Below are 20422 nucleotides of genomic sequence, written 5' to 3'. Positions count from 1 at the left end.
CGCCTTTCCCGTAGCAGAGCCGGTGTCCGGAGTGCTTTGGAAAGGAAACCCGTAGGGCTTGGGTCTGAGGCAGGAGCGTTGGTAGAGCAGAGTGCTCCCACCCAGGTCCAGGCACGGCTGGGCCAAGGGCAGGCTTGGGAGGGTGTCTTCACCGGGGTGTGCGTGACATAGGGATGGTGGGCACAAGAAGCAGGATTGCTGCAGAGGGATCCCTGAGGGCAGCAGGTTGTGATCCTGGAAAGCATTCACATACTTCTTCTCTAAATTCCAGATGGGTTTTGCCTGCTGCTGAGCGAGGTGCCAGGCCTGGCGTGGATGAGCTCTCCCTGCCGGAAGGGTGCTTGACTCGAGCCTGATGCTATTCTCCTGTTTGGGGCCCAGATTAACGCGTTCTGGTCCTGCAGAGGCCATGTAGAGCCATAGCACACAAGCTCCAGCAAGTCAGTCATCTACAGCAGCATCTTTGCTGGCCTGAAACAAGACGACAGCATGAAAGATGCTATTACTCCAGCAGGGCAAAGCACCCAGCCCAGTGCCACGGGAGGGAAGGAGGGCGAGCTGCTTTCCCTGCAGGATGAAAAACCATGTCTCCATCTGCTGAGCTCCCCGAGAGTTTCCTGGGACCAAGTCAAAGGAAGAGCTGGCATCTCATATGAAATCAGAGGATGCAAAGGATGACTTACAGATGGCCCTAAGAAAAGTGCTATCTGCAGAAAAGCTTGTACCCTGCAAACGTGCAGAGGTGCCTGGTGGCCAGCCAGAGCCACAGCGTAGCAGCCCCAGTAGAGCAGCCCTGACTGCAAGGAGAGGCCACCTGCCTGTCTGCCTGCCTTGGAACTGGCAAAGGAGCCGAAGCCCACTCCCATGGGTCTGCATCTCCAAACTGCACCGTGGGCTCCACCACAAGCCCCTGCTTCTGCTTCTTTTTCTTCTCCCCACTCCTTAAAGCTTCAGCTCCCAAGGTGAGAACCACACCTAGGTGAGAACCTCAGCCCTTGCTCTTAAAAGGAACACTTTTCTCACTTTTGTAGCCCCATGGAAAAGCTCCGCGAGGGTTGAGGGCATCCTAAAGAGCTCAGGACTGAGAAGGCAGCAAGGAGCAAATGCAGGGCTGTTCTAACATCAACACCTCGGTTTCCAGCAGAGGCTGGCAGTACCACACACATGTTGCTCCCCACTGCAGTCCTACAGAAAAGTCTCTTGCAAGGAGCAACTGGCAGACCACAGAGCTGCAGACGTAATCCTGAATCCTTCCAAAATGAACTATTCCATCATGCCTGTAAGATCCTCTTGCCTGGGGAGAAGGGAAAGAGAAAACAAACCATGCGCCAGGTATTTGTCTTGCTTTAACACATAGCTGGAGGGCTCCTGGATACAGGAATTTGTACCCCAAGCAGGCTGGCTGGCTTGCTTTTCCACCTTCCCGTTCCCACACAAGCTTGCATGTTTAAAAAAAAAAGTATAAAAGGGTAAGCAGAGCATCAACCATCACCCTCTTAGTTTTCTTGCAATACTCATACATGCTCCTTTCTCACCAGGAAATCAAGCCTTGGGTGCAGCAGTAAAGTGCCGCTAGGACACACTGAAGTTGCTCTGTAGCTCCATGACAGTGGCTCACACCCACCACAGGGCTGGGTCAGACAGACCTACACCCCACACAGACCCACCCCAGCATCAGGCCCCAGTCTCCAGCATACATCAGGTCAGCAGCATCCCAACTGGAGGCGGTACAAGGTGGGAACGTTCCACGCAGGATCCCATAGGAGCTATATGTCCTGAAGGAGAGCTGCTGCCCTGCCAAGCTCTGCAAGGAAGTATGGAAGGGGTCAGGTCCGCTCCATGCCCATGACTGCACTCCTCGTTAGCACTTGTACAGTCACACTGAGCACTCCAGATGAGGACTGGGTGGCTTCATCCCTCTGCGAGGTGCAGCCCAGAGGGGCTCTGAGCCGTAGGGAAGGGAGTCCTACGTGCCATACACAACTGAGCTGTACCACAATATCCGATCGCTACCTGATCTGCACCCAGCAGCAAACCCAGCCGTGTTGTGACATTCACAGCGATTAGCACAGAGCGAAGAGGCTGTGGCTCAGATGCCGCCACTCTCCTGGCTCAAGTTTCCCCCAGTAAACAAGAGAGAGAAGCTCAGCTTCCGCACGCCATTCCCCCAGATGCACCCAGGTCACAAGCATGCTTGAACCACAAAGTGACCCTAGTGCACCAGTGAGCATAGATGTGAAAAAGAAAAATAAAAACATGAGGAGGTGAATGAAACTGTCCCTGACGTCCTTGCCTGGAGGGTACTGTCACTGCGGTGTCACCGCGCATGCTGCCAGCTTGGCCATCGCCTGTGCTCTCATCCGGCTGTGAATGACCTTGGAAAACCAGCCTGCAGTGAAAGCCACCTGTGCCTCATCTCCACACGGCTTTACAGCTATCAGTGGATCATCCTGCTATAAAAATAAAAGCGATTTGGCCTAATGAAGCTGTAATAAGGAATCCTACAGCCAGCTTAGACACGGGTGTGAGTATTCCAGCAGAAGCCCTGTGTGACCCTGCTCCGGAGTAAGTTGCAACGGCGGCACAGATGTGACCAGCACAAGCACGGGAGTACCACCGGCAGCTGCAACTGCCAGCGTGGAGGTCTGGACGTGGCATGGCCTTAGCTGCCACTGCCTGCTTGGCCAGAGATGGTCCCCAGCCCCACAATGGCAGAGGGAGAACGTGCTGAGCTTGCCCCTCTCCAAAGTGGTTTTGCCGTGGAGCTGCAGAAGCGGCTGGGCCAGCACAGGGCAGGGGTGGACTGGAAGCAGCAGCTGCAGAAGGAAGCAGCAGGGCCTTTCATACAGCTTCCAGACGAGGACTGTACCAGCCGACGGCTAGTAACCACTGCTGTTTCTCTGTGGAGATACAGGAGCTCGGAGATAGGGGCAGGAAGGATGAAAGGAAGAACATGACATGCCCCTGAACAGGGCAGGGCAGGATGCAGCCAGGCTGGCAGCACCAGCTTATGCTGCCTGTCCTTCTCCCCGACCACACTCCTGTCCCACTTCCTGCGTACCAGTACAGACATCTCTGATGTCTGCTTGCAAACCAGCTCCTGTCCTCACTGCACAACAGCTCGGCAAAGCAGCTGCTGAACATCCAGGAGAACCAGCAGAGATGAAGACACCTTCACATGCTAGGCTGTGGGCACAACAGGACAGCAGCTGCCACGTCCCCGTGACTCTGGGCATGAACCACGTCACCTGCCCAAGGTAAATCCCCGCTGGTTACCAGTCAAGGAAGTTTCCCCCCTACGTTTAACTCAGTCAGAGTTTTGGGGTGAAGGAAGGTCACAGATTTATGCAAATCCTAGTTCTGCCAACCCAACCCTAGGGCAAAAGAGCAGGAGCCTGTTCTGCTGCTCACAAGAGCAATAAAACTGCACTTGGAAATTTTATTGTAGAAACATGAGCCGGGAAAAGCTCAGGGCAAACTGGCTGTGCTGGAAGTCAAACCCAAACATCATTACTAGTAATTAATGGATTTTGGCTTGGACTTAGTGACACACAATTTAGAGGCCAAAGTTGTCACTGTTGGAGTGACGGTACAGCTGCGCTCACTTACAATTATTTCGCTAGCACCTTTTATTATTGCACAGCCTACTCGCAAGCTTCGGGACGTCAGCTGGAGCACTGCCACAGCCTTTACGAATGTCACATCACAGGTGCACAGAAGCCACCATGCGCCCCAGCCCGTGCGTGCCCCACTAAGCATCAGTGGAAGTCCCTTCTTCCAGCCCAAGCCCCCCCCCCCACGGCCGGTGCTTTTAACAGCAGCATGGCAGCTCCTCGCAGACCAATTTCTAACAGGAAAAGCAAGAGCGTAAGAGCCCAGGTGTGCACATGATCCCTCCATCATATGAGTCTGGCTGGGGAGATTATTTTAAACGCAGCTGTGGTGACACGCTCAAAATAACAAGAGCTTGCAAATGTATGAGTTGCAAGCTGACCTGATAATGTGCTGTCAGCCTCACATAGCCCAAAGTCACAAGGGGGTGGGGGAGTCATACAACTGTGATTTGCTATTGTTTTCTATGCCATTGCAGGGTGCAATTTCTGTTCTTTACTATTAGAAAGGATAACATCTTCTAGATGAGATCCGAGTTCACACCAAGTTCCCCACTTGCAGCTCTGGGGCTTTTGATTAAAGCTTGAACAAGCGAGTTAACAGCAACGCAAAATAAACATGTTTTAAAACTAATACACATTTCAAAATAAGAGTTTATACCCCTTCCAAAAAATTAAAAAGCTTTCAACAAGATCAAGCACATTGTTCTGAAACTGACTGACTGAGAGTGCCTTAAAGCTGCTGTTACCCTTGGTAGCTAAGTACAAACTCTTGTGTTTCGACACCATGGAAACAAACGTCACCTACATCAGTTCCAGGAAACAAGTGGCCTCAAGTGCAGTCACATACCAAGACAAAGCAGCACGCGAGGCCACCCACAAGTTCAAGCTGAAGAGTAGAGGGTCTTAGTGGCCACAAGAAGCCCATGGGGACCAGACAGCTCAAAGACAGCTTGGCCACCACAGAAACACCAACAACCTGGCGTGCTGCTTTGCCAAGCAGTTAAGCATCGCTGCTCCCTCTCAGCTCCAGTATCATCCTGCAAAACCACGTTTTGAGTGCAAAACCAGAGGCACATGATGATCACCAATTTCTCTCCTAATGAAGACACCTAGCTTTTGCTTGGTCACTCAGGTCAAAAAAAAGATATCAGTGAGAAATGACCCACTGCAGGGATGTGTCAGCAAATCCCACTTGCATCCCAGGATTACGTTTGTGCCTGGCATTTGTGCTGTTGCTAGTCATTTCAATTCAATGGCTGCGGTGCTGAACTCCCCTCCATGCTGAACAGAGGAGGCGTGAGAAGTGCACAGCTGCCCAAAATGATCATTGAACTAAGCAGAGCACTACCCTGCAAGCGCAGCAGAGCAGCTCTGGCCCACGCTCCTGTTTTTGAGGTGACAGGGAGGGAGAGAGGCCGACTTTATGGGCAGCAGGGTGTTGGACTAAGCCATAGGAGAGCTGGAATTCAGCTGCTGCCTCACTCTGTGGTGCAGCAAATGCCTCCGTCCACACACACACACAGGCTCTGGCCTGGGGACTGAAGGCTCACGTGTTTGAGTTCACAGGGGACTTTCTCACCGCTGTCAGGGCATCAGAGCACAGTGTTGGATGAGATGAGGGACTCCAGCGTGGTTAGGCAGAAAATCCAGGGCTGCAGCTTTGCCATGGAGAGAGCGCACCAGGGACATCTAAATAAAGGGCTGGCTCAGTGCTCACCCCAGGAGGGCTAACCTGGCTGTGACCAGAGAGTACAGGGGCCACACCAAAGGACAAAAGGTCCAGAGCGTGGAGTCCCCATTGCTATCAATGGATATTGACTTTTCCACCCTGACAGGGTCACCAGGCCACTGAAGGGGACCAGCCATACAGCCACAGCAGACTGCACAGCTCTGCTTCCCAGGCAGCGAAGCAGGGATGTCCCTGCCCTTGCTCCCATCTCTGACTTGTACTTTCTTATCATCTGAGCTACAGGAGCAGTTGTATCGCAGTGTAAACTACAGTAGGGAAACAAGTCTGGGATAAAAGCAACCAGCTAAAGCATGGGGTGTTTTACAGCTTTTCATTGAGGAGATCTAAAGCACCTTCCTGCAAATCCAAACAGATAGCGAACCAAAGTGATATCATTCTCAATTATGACTCACAATGAGAGAAAAGCTACAGGAAAATTACACAACAAGACTTGGGGAGAGCTCGGCCACCAGCACAGGAACTGACAGGCAGTCAGCACAGATCAGTCTGGTCTTAGGCAGCCTGGACATGTTCTCAGCCTTTGGCATAGAAATAAAATAAAGGTGGAAGACTCAGGGTGAGTGGAACAACTATAAAATATCGATATGTAGCAGGGAGACAAGAACTGCCCAATTAGTTCAAAACACATCAATTCTTTGTCCATCCCCTTTTCTTGATACTTTTTTCTGAAACATATCTGGAACTGGAAGAAAAAGCTCCCAGGTCTGTCCTTCAGTATGTGATGAGGACTCTTCCATGTCTTGGCCGGGATGAGAAAGATTCCTCTGGAGGCACTGCAACCATCTCGCAGTGGTCTCTCAGAGCTCAGGAGTGGAGCAGAAACACAGATTCAAGTCAGGAAGAAGCCGCCAAATACTCCCAAACTTGCTGCAGGGGATGAACCTGGGAAATGCCAAGGAGTGGCACCCAGCCAAGCCAGTACGTCAGCCAAAGCCCTCGACCTGCATCGGTGACACCACATCTCCAGGCAGGCATCATTATCTGGGGATAGTGGCATTTGGCCCTGTCAGTGTCCTCCTCGCAATGCGATTCCTGCTATGCTGAGAAGGGCCCCAGGCATGACTGAAGTGCAGGAGTAGCCGATTTGTCATCAACAAAGTTTGCCTAATACAAAACTTAAGGACTGCAGCAAGAGTGCAATGCAAGGACAGACAAGTGCCACTATTTGCTGAGTACAACCACTAAGAATAAAGGAAAAATTATTAGATAGGGCTGTAATCAGACCAACAATCTGCTGTTTATTTCCCCAAACTGCCCAGGAGCCACCAGACCACCACACACATGTTTGTTAGGGAGTACACAGCAATGAAAAAGAGAAGCTGCATCTCAGGGAGTCACATAGGGAGGGTTTTGATGTGGAGCTGTGGGGCTGAACTCTGCCTCCCATGAGATATCTGCAGCCTGGCTGGGCAGGGAGACAGCAGGCTGGCACAGCTCTACAGGGCTTCCCCACTCCTGCGCCCCTCATTCCCAGCCCAGACCCTGGAGTCATTCAGGAAACATTCCAGGCTTGTCTCAACTCATCTTGCAGCTCTGCCCGTTCACCTTTCAGACCCACCAGTTCCTTTTTACAACATTAGAGCAGCCAAGACCCTAGTGGAAGGATTAGCAGCTGGGTTGTCCCAGTGCCCGCTTGGCTCCGGTCAACCCCAGTTCCATCCTCACTGCTGCTCCAAGAGCTGTTGGAGAGGCTCACTACGGAGCCAGCTCTTCTTTCTCCCTGACGCTCGCCCAGGGAACACACTCTGGTTCTCATTTTTTCAGGTAAAAGTCTTTGAGGCCAAAGGCGCTATTGAGATGCTCCCTCCTGTCCCAGGAGCGCTGGCCAGGACACTGTCCCCAGCAGATCCTGCCGCAGAGCGCCCCTATGTCGTGTCCCCAGCCCCATGGGGCCTGGCCCAGAGCACCCCAAGGGGTCACAGCGCAGGGCCACAGCGAGGCCTGTGGTTGAGCAAGGCGCCTCCTCGGCGCTGGGGCAGAGGCCGGGTGAGCGCTGCGGGCATGGCAGTGGGGCAGGGAGGACCGTGGGGGCCCGGCGAGGGGCGGACGGGGAACCAGCGAGGGGAACCAAGGGCCGCACGCCCCGGGGCAGGCCCTGGGAATGGTACCCACAGAGGGCACGCACTCCCCACGAGGGGAAGGGACCGGTTCCTTGAAGGGGAGGCACACTCGGGTCCACCCCTCCCGTACTCACCGCCCGCCCGGCGCCCCCGGGTCCCGCCGCTCCTGGGCCGCCGCCGCACCGCCCGCCGTTACCATAGGGATCCGGGGCGGCACCGCCACGTGACTACACCTCCCGGCAGCCACCGCGCCAGCCGCAACGGCACACGGCGCCCCCGAGCGGCCTGGCGGGGAAGCAGCGGAGATGGCGGGGCAGAGCCCCGGCGCCCGGTGGGCGGGCACGGGCCCGGGAGGCCACTTAGAAAGAGGTGGTCTCTTTAGGTCTACAGGCCCTTTTGCAGGAATGGCTTCCCACAGGGAGCAGCTGGCCGGGCAAGAATATCCCCCTCCTCGGGGCGGACAACCGTGGGTTCTGTGGAAGGTCGGAGCCGGAGCCCGAGGAGGAGGCAGAGAGTGGTTGTCCTGTCCCACTGGAGGCAACATCAGGCTGAGCCCAGTTGTCAGCGCGGGGCCACAGGCTTGCCGGGATCTGGGGGTCTGGGGGCGTTTCCAGCACCATTCCCACCAGTGCTGCACAGGGGTGCGAGGAGACGGAGGAGCTTCTCGCAGTGCCGGGCAGAAGGTGGCCGGGGACTGCCACCGGCAGCAGGCTGTGAGTCACCGCTGGCCAGCATGGCCAGCCTCTCAGTGGCTCTGAGGGACAGCAGGACCTGCGGAGCAAAGGGAGGGACAGGAGTCACCCGCCAGTCTGGCCCCTCGCCCCATGAGGTCCCACAAAGGAGCAGAGGTGCCCATGCGGTACCTGCTGTATCCCGGGGTGCTGGCTGAGGGCCCGCAGCGCCACCAGGGCTCCCTCACGCACGCTCTCCCGGGGGTCCCAGCAGGCCACCTCCAGCAGGACGTGGGGGGCCCTGCTCTCGATCAGCAGGTCCCCCAGCTCCGCCGAGCGCCGGCCCAGGTTGCCCAGGGCCGAGGCCGCGTTGCAGCACGTCCTGGCCTGCGCGTCCCTCAACAGCCTTGTCAGCCTGGGCACGGCCCTGCCCAGGGTCCCTGCCGGGAAGGACTCGTGGTAGGCAGCGTTGCCCACCGCGAAGCTGGCTGCTCTCCGCACGCTCTCCTCCCGGTCCGCCAGGCAGCCCAGCAGGCTCTCCAGCAAGGCCGGCTGGCTCTGCAGCACCTGGGGAAAGCCGTGGCTGTGCCGGAGCAGGTTGCCCAGCAGGTTGCAGGTTTTGGCCCGTATCATGTGTTGCCGGTGGCCAAGTAGGCAGGTCAGTGGCTGGTCAGCCACATCCGAGCCTCTCAGGATCCTCTGGAGAAAGGGCAGGTGCTCCGGACAGGCCCGGGCCACATGGGTCAAGAGAGACAGGAGGTCGGTTGTGAGCGTGAGGCTGTCTGAAAATAAGGCAGACGTCAAGAAGGTGATGATGTGCTCTGAGGCAGTGGCTGCCCTCACCATTTGATCTATGACCTGCTCATCAGACACAACAAGGTGGCACAAGAGGCTCATGGGGAGCTCGGTGTACGAGAAGGGCAGATGGTGAGAGCAGACCTAAGGAGAAAGGAGAGAGAGTGGCACTGAGTGTGCTGTCCTCGCGTGTGGGCCATGTCAAGCAGTGGCTGAGGGCTGCCAGCAGGTGGGTGCAGAGCTCAGCTGTTGGCCAAGCCACTCTGGGGGCTGCATGGCACCCAAGTGACATCCCTGTGTGGGCAGAAATCACCAGCACGGTGTGAGGTGGTGCCACGCACTGGGGGATGCAATGTGGGGAGGTGTCTCCACAGTATGGGGTGGAAGAGAAACAAAGGGCCAAGAGGGTACCTGCAGCAGCTGGGCAGGTATCTGGGCGTCTCTCACAGCCTCCATGACCAATGCTAAGGTGTCCCCATCCACATCCAGGGCAAAAGGGAAACAGAGGAGCTGGCAGGCCTGGATCACCACAGCTGGGACAAGCTCAGGGTCCCCATCCTCTCCTGCTTGCCTGAATTTGTTAGAGAGCGAGCTTAATACAGAGGTCATCAGAAAAACATCAAGGCAAGAGGCAGAGAGCATTCCCCACGCCAGGCACTAAGGAGCAGCTCTGCAGGTGAGCTGTGCCCTGCAAGTGCCAGGTCAGAAACTTCTCGGCCCTCTGTGTGCTTGTGTTCAAGCCCCATTCAGCGGCTGAGCTCTGACCTCTTCAGCCCTCCCCACGACTCACGTCTGTGCCAGGCATGCCAGGAAGCCAGGGGACAGCAGCCTCTTCAGTGTCACCATAAGGACACCGTGGGACTGGGCAAGCTGAGGCAGGCACTGGTGGGACTCACGAGTGAAGACGAAGAGGGCCAGGCTGAGGAAGAGCAGGGTGCCTGCAGGGGGAACAGTGCAGCAGAGGGGCAATGCTAGGACAGGCTGAAAAGCCTCCTCTCCTCTGCCTGTACTGCTTCAAGGCTGCTCCAGGGTCGCTTCTGTGCTTCCATGCCCAAGACCAGACCGTTCTCTACCCATGGTGGTCACACCTGCCAGGGTGAATGTTCCCCTCCAGCAGAGACACGCTTTCTTCTTCCTCCACAGCCAGCTCAGCTAAGCTGCTGCTGACTGGGCACAGCATCAGCCAGCCCAGCCCTCTTTCACTGGAGGACAACAGCAACCCTCAAAAAAAGCCCCCCAGGCCCTCTGGCCTCAGGCACCAGATGCCGATGGGGACAGGCATGGGCAAGTCTGAGGGCAGGATGTGGAGCAGGGTCCAGGCCATCCTGCAGCTCCTACCTTGAGGGGAGAGGAGGTTCCAGTCCGGCTCTGCTGTGGGGTGGTCTGCCCCTGGGGGGTCTCCGTCCAGCACTACCCTGTGGTTGCCCGCACGAAGCACCACAGCAACACAATGCCACACCACGCTCCACAGCTCTGAGGCAGCAAAGCCCTGCTCCACAGCCACATCCTCCTAAAGATGGGGAGATAGGTGTTGGGGGACATCCTGGTCCACTATGGCTCCCATGGGTTCAGGTCCACATCCATCCCAGCCACATGGTGCTGAGGGGAGGGGAGGCTGACAGTCCCCAGGCATATCAGCCCTCTCTCACTCCTATGTGCCCATGAATCACTCAACTCCTTGCTGACCATCCTCCCACCAACCCTCCAGAGCTTCACAGACAACCCAGGGACATTAGGTGACTTTCATGGGGTTGCACAGCTCAGCCAAAGCTCCCCAGTTCCCTGGTTTGCCTCAGCCTTCTTTACTGATCTACATTAGTGCCTTTTTGTCCCCACAGCTTTTGTCAGGGACCAGGCAAAGCGAGATAGGCAGGCTGGTACCTGGGCAAGCAGCTTCAGCAGGAGGAAAAAGATCCCATCATAGAGACCAGCACCCATTGGCAGGGGGAGCTGCAGCTGTAAGAGAGAGTAGGGGACAGGCTGGAGCCTGGTGCTGGGTCTGAGGGCAGCAGGACCACACCTGCACCCTTCTGAGCCCATCTTTGACTGCACACCTCCACTGTGAGGTTACATCATGGCTCCCTGGCTCCTCTGTCCCCATCCCATACCTCAGCAGGTGCTGTCAGCATGTTTGTCACCACCGGTAGGATCTCTTCCCCCCCGAGCTCCAAGGTCACCCCATGCTGACTGAGCTGTGTCAGGAGGAATGCTGCAGCACCCTGTGGGAGCAGGGAGAGATTAGCACCTTTGGGACTTTCCCATCTGCCCACTCAGTTCTGACTCTTCATCCCTCAGCCCAGGGCATGGACAGCCAGGCTGCGCCTGCCGCCATCCCACCCTAAGCAAGCAACAGTAGGACCCAAACGGGACATGGGGCTCTGCAGGGCTACCAGTGATGGCTCTGGCAGGGTGGTCAGACTCACCACAAGGGAGACGACAGGAGACTGGGTGATGAGATCCATGGCCAGGGTAACCACCTCCTCAAGCCTGAAACACAGGAACCAGGAGAGAGGCGCTGTGTTCCCATAGCTTCACATCCCACAGAGCAGCAGCATCCAAATACCTCCAGGGCTGGGAAACAGCCACCTTGCAAGAGGAGCACGCCATTGTTCACAGCACCTCCTTGTCCACATCGGGCCCTCACCACATCCCCAGCACCCACCCACGCTGCCCAGCATTCTGCTGATGTGTCCAGATTGGAGGGATCAGTTGGAGCAGAAGCCCAGCTCTGGGTAGGGTGCGGGGCAGAGGGCTGTTCAGGACAGGGCATGTTCCTCTCCTACCCATGAGTGAAAGCGGGTGCTTACCTGGGAGGGGAGCCCTGGAGCTGCAGGGTGAGCAGGGCCAGCAGGTACAGAGAGGCCTCACAGGCTGCGCCCTCGGTCACCTCCGCCATGGGGACCTGCCAAAGGAGCAGGAGTCACAGGAATACAGCAAGACTGGGAGGAGAGGTAGCCCTGGAGAACTGCACTCTCCAGGCTAAGCTCCCCCAAATTCTCCCCACACATCCCTCAGATTGGTCCAAGTAGCACTCAGAGGAATGTGTCCTGCTTGCCCACACTCCTAACCCACCACCGGAGCTGTGGTCAGGCCTACCTTGCCCTTTGAGAGCTGCATGAGGGAACCCCACAGTTGCTGGCTCCTTCCCAGGTGCTGACACAGGCTCAGGCTGGCATGGCAGCCAGCATAGAGGATCTGGGAGGCAGAGGGGAAAGATGGGACAGGGACACAGTGACCAGGCCCATCCCAGTCACACCCCATGACTACCATGGGCTCATTTATTCAACAACTGACACCAGGGAGATGGGAGTCATCGAGGGATGAGCCCATGGTTCCCCCTTCCCCATGCTCCTAACCCCAGACCAAAGGTCCAGGCATCTCTGGGGGCAGCCAGATAAATGGACAGGGACGTTACCTTGAGCACGTTCAAGGAGCAGCTTGGGTGCTCCAGCCTCCCCAGCAGCCTCCCAAGATGCTGGCTCTCTCCCTCCATAAGCTTTTCAGCTACCTCCCGAGCGACCTGCAGAAATCAGCCTGTTTGGCACCCTGGGCACTTGAAGCACTGCACACACTTAAGGAATTTAATGCTAGCAAAAAATAAATAAAAGAAGGCATCTGCTTCCTACATGCTGCGTTCACAAGGGGATGCCCATCTGCCATGACCAGTATGGCTTGGATGCACCGTCCCAGAGCTGAGATGAGCAAGGCGAGATTCCTCCTCTGCTTCCCTCCTTGTCGACTCAGAGTTGAGTTAAAGGATCAAATGTACATCTGTAGTTTTGTTTTCCCTCTTATTTACTGTCCATTCAATTTCAGATTTCCTACAGTTCATATCACTGTCATATAAGAATTCTTCATGTTTTCTCTGCATTGCCTAGTTCTCCACTTAGCCCATCCCATAGGGCACATCCTAAGTGTGTCTCTTAATTGACTTAGGAGTCCTTAGACTCCTGAAGCTCAGCTGTTGGCTGGGAAGGAGCAGCCTGCAAACATCAGACCTGCAGCCACCAAAGGCAGAGGACCCCAGCCCTCCACTCTACTGCTGAAAAAGAGACCCTCCTGCAAAGGGTTGCTGCCCCTGTGGGGACCACACCTCCTTGCCTTGCAAAAACAGGTGGCCTGACCTGCTGCTTGGCTTCCTGACAGCCGTTCCTCTCCAGGGGGATGCTGCAGGCAGCAGCCAGTGCAGCTGTGAAGAGATCTGCTGCACTTGGGCTCCGATCATGGGATGACTTGGCCTCCATCGCTGCACCTGCACAGGGACAGAGCTCAGGAGACATGTGCTAAGGGTGAGGGATGCTGAGGGGCAGCAGGATGGGGTTGGAGGCCAAGAGAGGAAAAGTCAGGCTTGTGACATGAAGAGAGTGAGATCTGGGATTGAGGAAGAGAACAGGAGAGCCCTGGTTAGCAAGGGTTTGGGGCAGATAAGTTTCAGCCACCTCCTCCAGCCAACAGCACTGCAATGGCAGCCAGTGCTCTGAGGGAGCACAAGGGTAGGAGGGAGAGAGGAAATACCAGGAACAGGCAGGAGCTGCCACCACTGCTACCTCGCAGAGCAGGCTGCTCTGAGATGGATCCCTGGAGGAGTCTGCTTAGCAGGGGCTGACGCTCCTCTCGCAGGCTGGCATAGAAGGGGGCAGAGACAGAGGGGCACGTCGCATCCAGGCTCTCACAAAGCAGGGTGAAGCACTGGGGGAGAAACAGGGAGGGCCATCACGGCAGACTGATGGAGGAAGGAGGGAAAAAGGCAATGGGGGAGAAGGCTGTGGGGGGACAGCAGAGATGGGAGAAGGGCTCGTGTGCTGGAGCTTGAGGGACCTCTAAGTGTCCTCTCCAGCCCAGCTATTGTGTGGGAGCCACACGTGGCTACATGCTGGCTGAGAGAGGGGCACAGTCAGGGAACGCGCTCCCTCAGAGACCTCATTTCTGCATCTGATCCCCTCAAAAGCCCCAGTGGGTGAGACAGCCTGCCCTGACAAGAATGCATCAGACCCCACAGCTGGGAGCAGGGTTCTCAGCCTGCACTCCCCCTAACAGGCACGCCCGGCCCCACAGCTTCTGTCCCTGGGGTACAGGGTGGGGAGAAGGGAGACAGGGGCACCCTTACCAGGAGGCTTTGCTGGCAGAGTCTCATCTCGCTGTCAGCTGGCTCAGCCAGCAGCTCCGGCAGCAGGGCTAGGAAGCAGCTGGCACTCTCCCGGAAGGCCTGCAGGCTGGGGGAGGCAGCAGGGGCAGAGGAGAGCAGAGAAACACATGCCCTGGCTGTGAGGACAGGGTGTGGCCAGGCCCACATGGCCCTGGGTAATGGAGCAGGCAGCACACACTGGCACTATGAGCCAGTGCCAGCAGGCAGCACAACTGGATTCTAGTCAGCTGTGCCTTCCCCTTAATTAATCTCACTCACGGAAAGCGCTTCTCTGTGAGAACAGTGATATGGCATGAAGCACTTAGTCCGTGATGCTACCCCACAGAGACAGCTCCAGCCACAGAGTATGAACACCACCCTCGTGCCTACTTGGTGGGTATCCACAGTGGCCACAAGAGACCTCAGAACACAGAGCGTTGTCCTTACCTGTCATTTTGCCCACTCTCCTCCAGGCTGCATTCACTGCTGAAATAAACTGTGGTCACCACGAGGAGGTCTGTCAGCACCGTGATACACCAGGGCTGCTGCAGGATCCAGAAACAAACAGCAAGTGGGGATCGTCTGCTGGCCATGCCAACACCACCACGGCGCGATTCTTCCCTGCCAGAACCTCCCCCTTCCCTAGGGGGCCTGGAAGCTTACCAGTCCAGTAAGCCAGCTCCAGCAGGACACCAGGGCCTCCTCAGCACCAGCACTCTGCAGGGCTGGAAGAAGCCCAAATTCCTCTGGGGTCCTACACCCACCTGCTTGGTGCTACCACTCTCCAGGATCTGCTTGGCTAGACACAGCAGGGACAGAGGCACATTCAGCTCTTGGCAGAAGTAGTCCAGCAGCTCAGAGTCACACCGGGTAGCCAGGAGGTTGCCCACAACGCGGAGCACGGGACGGAGACGGGAGGCTCCCTCCAGCATCCCTTCCAGCACCTGGACACAGAGAAGCCAGAAGTGCTCATGATCAGCAGTGGTTTTGGCCTCTCCACCAGCCATGTGGCAGCCCTCCACCCCCTCAGGCTGGGGACAGCAGGGGAGCAGATGACAAGCTAAGTGCATGAGACAGCTCCAGCTCCTGGAGAAGCAGAGGATCCCCTTGTTGACTGGACTGAGGACTCTCCCAATGCTCCCAATACAATCCTGGGGAAAAAGGTAGCATCAATGTCCCCAGTCATAGTTGTCTGAGCCAGCCATCACTTACCTGCTGAGCAGAGTCTCTCAGGCGGGCCTGGACACGGTGCCGGAAGGCTGGGTCCCTCAGGAGGCTCAGTGGCGTGCTCAGCTGCATGGTTGAAGGCTCAGTGGCCTCAATCAGGTGCTGCCACTCCTCATCGCTCTCCAGCTCCTACCCGCGGAGGAGAGAGGACTGGTACCACAGACCCTGCCTGCCCCAGGGTCTCTGTACCAGGCCCTGGGGACTGGGCCCTGCTGTCCTCACCACAAGACACTGTCTTACCTCACTCTCCAGGTCCACGGTCTCAATGCTGCGCCTGCTCCAGGGCTCTGCCCTGACAGCACCAGGCTGCGGGGAGGCCCCTGCTCCAGGAAACTCCCGCTCATAGTCTTGAGTGATGCTGTGCTCCCTGGCCAAGAAAACAGCACAGTTGGTGAACTACCCTGCCTTTCCTTCTTCCTCCTCTCCCAGCCCCAGACCTCCCTCACCGTGGGCTGGGTGGAGGCTCCTTCAAATCCCACTCTGCCGTGCTGCTCTTTCCTTGCAGGACACTGGGGTTCTTCTCTTTGGAGGCAGCAGGTGGCTCCCCCTCCATGAGGGCTGCCTTCTTTAGAGATGCTCTGGGTCCGTGCCCTGGGCATCTTTTGCCAGAGTTCTTCGTAGATGCATCACCTGCTTTCAGTTGCCCCTGGGTGATGGCAGAGAATTTTGGTCAGGGCAGGGTTACTCCAACAGCCAGATGAGGCCTCTAGACCCCACCACCCCAAGGACGCCACATCCTGCCTTGTATGTGGCTGATACCTCAGTCTGGCCCACGTCCCTTCTGTCTTTCCCCCCAGGTCCCATTTCAGTGCCCCTCCTTTGCCCCGACTGTGGGACACAGCCAGGGGAATCCCACACCTTTTTCTGTGCCTCCTCAGCCATCTTCTGACGGGCCTTTCTCAGGATCCTGGACTGGCCGCCCCTGGGGGCCAGGGAATGGGCTTGCTGCTCCTTCAGGGCCTGCAGCTCTGGGGACAGCTTGGTGGTGAAGGGGTTTGAGATCCCATGCTCTTCCGTGTCATCAATCACTGGGGAGGGGAGAGGAGAGCTTCATCAGCAGCTCTCCCTTGGGATACAGGGAGAGCGATCGGCTCTGGGATCCCAGGGGAATCCCAGGGGACCCAGAGCAAGCCCAGGGGCAGGAGGTAGGGGTCAGTGCCTGGAGAAAGCTGAGAGGAGGTAGGCAAAGAACAGGGTAGTAAAAAAAGCAGGGTGGGGTGGTCCTTCCATCCTCCAGGCAGTAGGAGGAGAAAATACACCTGGCCAGTGCTGGAAAAAGAGCTGGTACTTACCAGTAACCCGTCCAGCAATGAAGGGGTGAGAGAGCAGCTCTGGCCATGACAGGCGCTGGCAGGGGTCCTTCATTAGTAGTCCCTGCAGGAAGCTCTACAGGGGGCACAGTACCAGGGTCACCAACACCTGCTTGGTACCCATAGTGAGCAGAGTGTACCCACCAGTCTCCCCCAGTGAGGGCACCCAGGAGGCCCACATTCCCTGCTTTGGGAAAGGAGTGGCTCTAGTGCTTAGAGCATATGGGAAGACACTTCCCAGTGCAATAAATCACACCTTTGCTTCAGCCCCAGCTTCCGAGCTCATAGAGAGGGACAGCAGTGACAAGGCCCCCCCACCCCACCCCAGGAGACCAAGCTCTCATCCCTTCTCTGTGTTCTGAAATCCCTGTTAGACAACATAAAACCTAAGAGTCACCCACCTAGGCAGCAGGTGAGGCCAAAGCTGCTACCGCATTAGTGGATCTCACCCCACAGACAGGGCCTTCCCCCTTACCTTGAAGACTGGGCTTATGGCCTTGGGCCATTTGACGGGGTCTTTGACGATGAGGCTGACAAGCTGGAAGATGCTGCTGGTGTAGAAGGGAGGAGTGCCCATGAACAGCTCGTACAGGATACAGCCCACGGACCACAGGTCTGCTGTGTGGTCATATGGCCGCTCCTCCACCAGCTCAGGGGACATGTACAGTGGGGTGCCCTTGATGGAGGTCAGCACCATGGTGTGGATGCTCATGGCACGGGCAAACCTGCTCAGAGGAAAGCACAGATGGTTGGTTCAGGCTGAAACATCTGTTGCAACTCCCAAGGAGATGCCTACACGTTTACCAACACGTCTTCCCTCTGGAGTCCAAAATCCCCCATCCCTGCCAACCCCTAAATAGGCACAGAATCCAGGTCCCCTTCCACCCTCCCCCCTCCTCCTCTAGAGCACTCAGGACACCCCTTGGCTGCCCCAAGCCTCACACTGGCCCCCAACACCCACCCGAAGTCACAGAGTTTGACGACGCCGTCTTTGCCCAGCAGGATGTTCTGGGGTTTCATGTCGCGGTGCAGGATGCGGTGGGAGTGCAGGTAATAGAGAGCAGAGACCAGTTGGGCAGCTATGGTCTGGACCTGACAGAGACACAGAAACCTCACCCTGTGCCCCACAGCACCACCAGCCATCACAGCCATGGGGTCCCTTATTGCCTGGCTCCCCCTGTACCCCCAATTCTGCCCTTGCCCTATTTGGGGCAGGGACCACCAGTTCCTTGGAGCAGGCCGACATCTGAGGCAGCAGCCTGGTGCTGTGGTCTTTGGAGAGGGAACAGGGAAACTAAGGTCACTACTGGACCCCATTGTCCCCCAGTGCAACTTGGCCCCTGCTCCATCCCATTCAGAAGCTCTGCCAGGTAAAGCCCTGGAGGCACCTTCACCCTCCTGATGTCGCCTGGCCCACAGCAGAGACCCACTTCCTGCAGGCAGACAAACCCTGTTCTCTCCATCCTGCAGCAAACACTGAGTGGCCACTGCCACAACAGTCACCTGGTCCTCGGGCAAACTCCCATCATCCTCCAGGATCTGGAAGAGCTCCCCCTCTGCGTAGTCAGTCACCACCACAACCTGGAAGGAAAAGCAGTGTGGTGAGATCAAGCACTCACCCAGCCGCATCCCCACCATGCCCTGGGGACCGGGACAGAGCAGGGTAAGAAATCTGAGGAAGATGCTGGGGTTTCGTTGTGCCCAACCCATCAGCTTGGGATGGGACCCGGGGTGGGAGATGGCAGTGGAGTGGGTGCAGTGCTGCACGGGCCTAGTACTTAGCAGAGGCTTTGTGGCTGTCCTTATCTCAGGCAGCCAGCAGAAGACAGGGAAGAGGGAAGGACAGGACAAGCCCAGAATGGTATTTCCAAGACCAGTGGGTAGAATCACTCCCTTATGCTCCCATGTTCCGTAGCACAGTCTTCAATCCTTTCTTACCACACTCTCTCCATGAGCGTTTAAATCAGTGAATAGTCAGACTCTGAAGAGACTGATGAGGGACTGAAGAGTCACTCTCATCCTGTGATCCTAAACAACTCCTCTTCATCACACACGACCCCATCGAGCTCCTTCACCTCTGTATATGACCCAGCACAACCCACACAGCCCAAATAGGTGCTGGCTCCCCAAACAGCACGTACTGGAGGGCTCTGAAAAACACTGACCAGGTTCTGGGAGGGTGTCACCAGCACCTCTTGAGAAAAAGATCCCTATGACAGCAGGAGCCAGCCCTTGTCCCACAGCCCCAGTCAAGCAAAAGCATCTGCCCTTCACCTCCTTGTCGGTCTCAAAGCTGTCGAGCATCTGGATGATATTGGGGTGATGGAGGCCTCTCATGATCTCAATTTCCCGCTGCAGGTTCTTCAGCTCCTTCTCAGACCGCCCCACCTTGGGGATGAACTTCAAGGCCACCACCTTTCAAAGCCAGTAAAGCTGTGATCAGACCAGGTTTCTACATGCCCTGGCAGAGGCCGTGTTTAACCCAAACAGGACTCAGTATTTTCCAGCTGAGCACACCAAACAAAACATTTGTTCACTGGATCCCTTGGAGCTGGGGCTCCCCCCAGGCCCTTGCATATTGATACAGGTGCTCACAGTACTTTGCACACTGGTGTTTAAAGCAATGTAATCAGTGAGGGCAGACAAAGATAGGACTGCCAGAAACAGTCCAAACATGGGACAGAAGCTAGAGATGCTGGTGGACAGCAAGCCCAACACAAGCCACCAGCATGTCCTGGCACTGAGGAGCACTAGCACCACCCTGGGCTGTATCAATAGGCAGGAGTTTGAAGGAAGTGATTATTACCCTTTACCTGACACTTGTTAGACCACATTGGCAATATTGTGCCTGGTTTTTGGCCCAGAAGGACACCGATAGGCCAGAGAGGGTATTGCAGAGGCCACCAGGATGGCAAGGGGGCTGAAGCACACGGTGTGCAAGTTGAAGCTGGGGGCAACAGGCTTGGTTAGCCTGAAGAAAACATGTATAGGGAAGTAGAATAGTAACGTTGTGATTCCCAAAAGGAGGTTTCAGAGAAAATGGAGCCAGACTTTTACAGACATGCAAGGCAGGAGGACGAGATAGGTATTACAAACTGAAACAGGGAAGATCTCAACTAGATATAAGGAAAAACCATTCACCCCAAGTACAGTCAAGCTCTGGCTGTGGGGTCTTTATCCCTACGGTTTTGCAGGATCTGAATTTAGTGCTGACTCTGCTTTGGTCAGGGGATGGACTGGAGACCTCCTGAGGTCCCGTGAACCTGAACGACCATTCCAGCAGGAGCTGGAATGTCAGCAGAAAAATGAATAAGTGCTGAGTCCCAAAGCCCTGGCAGGGTCCTGGAACCCAACAGCTACTAGAAATCAGTCCCCACTGCCACACAACAGAGCCTTGGCCCTCTCCCGTGCCGCCTCTCTCCTCACCTGGGCGCTGTGTTTCCGGCGCCCCTTGTACACACGCCCAAAGGAGCCTTCGCCGATCATTTCCAGGACATGATACTTCTCCATCGCGGGCGTTCGGGGAGGGGGCCGCCGAGCCGCCGAGGCAAAGTGGCCAGTGAGGAGGAGCTCTTCGCCCCTTCTCCCCTCCTCCCGCCCTCCACCACCAGCTGCCGTGGGGCGCCGACCCCCAACCCCAGCCGCTGCAGGCCACGATGGAGACGGGTAGTGCCAGTGCTGGGACGGCAGGGCTGCACGCGCTGCGATCCCAAATCCAACGGGCCGGGGCTTCGCCTCCCCGTGTGGGCCTCTTCCCCAGGGCGGCTGTGCCCGGGGCTTCCCACCGGACTCCGTCCCTGCCCGCCGGCTCCACCTCCGCTCCCCCACGACAGGACGAGACCCCAGCCCCAGGTGGGATTAACCTCGCCC

At 56.7% G+C, this 20422-nt stretch overlaps 1 protein-coding gene across 2 annotated transcripts; it reads right to left on the bottom strand.

Annotated features, from left to right (window-relative positions):
• Window positions 1-1679: 1679 nt before the first annotated feature.
• STK36 (serine/threonine kinase 36) lies at window positions 1680-20379 on the bottom strand. 2 transcript variants are annotated; one of them, XR_010071956.1, is made up of 27 exons: window positions 19979-20379; window positions 18827-18967; window positions 18056-18133; window positions 17514-17644; window positions 17028-17277; window positions 16535-16628; window positions 16101-16270; window positions 15689-15888; window positions 15483-15609; window positions 15228-15371; window positions 14780-14959; window positions 14463-14560; window positions 13998-14103; window positions 13438-13579; window positions 13015-13142; window positions 12306-12410; window positions 11987-12085; window positions 11698-11792; window positions 11314-11377; window positions 10999-11109; window positions 10772-10846; window positions 10229-10400; window positions 9681-9828; window positions 9302-9461; window positions 8288-9034; window positions 7559-8195; window positions 1680-1804 (listed from the first exon to the last, which is right to left on the bottom strand). XR_010071956.1 is itself a non-coding variant. In XM_063341190.1 (26 exons), exons 1-26 carry the CDS (start codon window positions 20060-20062, stop codon window positions 7986-7988), a joined length of 4059 nt encoding a protein of 1352 aa, XP_063197260.1. In that variant the 5' UTR covers window positions 20063-20379; the 3' UTR covers window positions 5726-7985. The 2 variants fall into 2 exon arrangements, 1 of the variants encoding a protein (XP_063197260.1); XM_063341190.1 differs by lacking the exon at window positions 1680-1804 and having other exon boundaries at window positions 5726-8195.
• Between the last annotated feature and the right edge of the window lie 43 nt (window positions 20380-20422).

This window comes from Chroicocephalus ridibundus, chromosome 7 (assembly GCF_963924245.1).
Source record: "Chroicocephalus ridibundus chromosome 7, bChrRid1.1, whole genome shotgun sequence".
In the NCBI taxonomy this organism is placed as follows: Eukaryota; Metazoa; Chordata; class Aves; order Charadriiformes; family Laridae; genus Chroicocephalus; species Chroicocephalus ridibundus.
This window is presented reverse-complemented; position numbering and strand designations above follow the sequence as displayed.

Coding starts and splice junctions, on each gene's coding strand:
- STK36 (XM_063341190.1), bottom strand. CDS start 20,062: ATGGAGAAGTATCATGTCCTGGAAATGATCGGCGAAGGCTCCTTTGGG. Junction 16,629..17,027: donor CCATAAGCCCAGTCTTCAAG/GTAAGGGGGAAG, acceptor TGCCCCCTGTAG/AGCTTCCTGCAGGGACTACT. Junction 14,960..15,227: donor TGAGAGACTCTGCTCAGCAG/GTAAGTGATGGC, acceptor CTCTGTGTCCAG/GTGCTGGAAGGGATGCTGGA.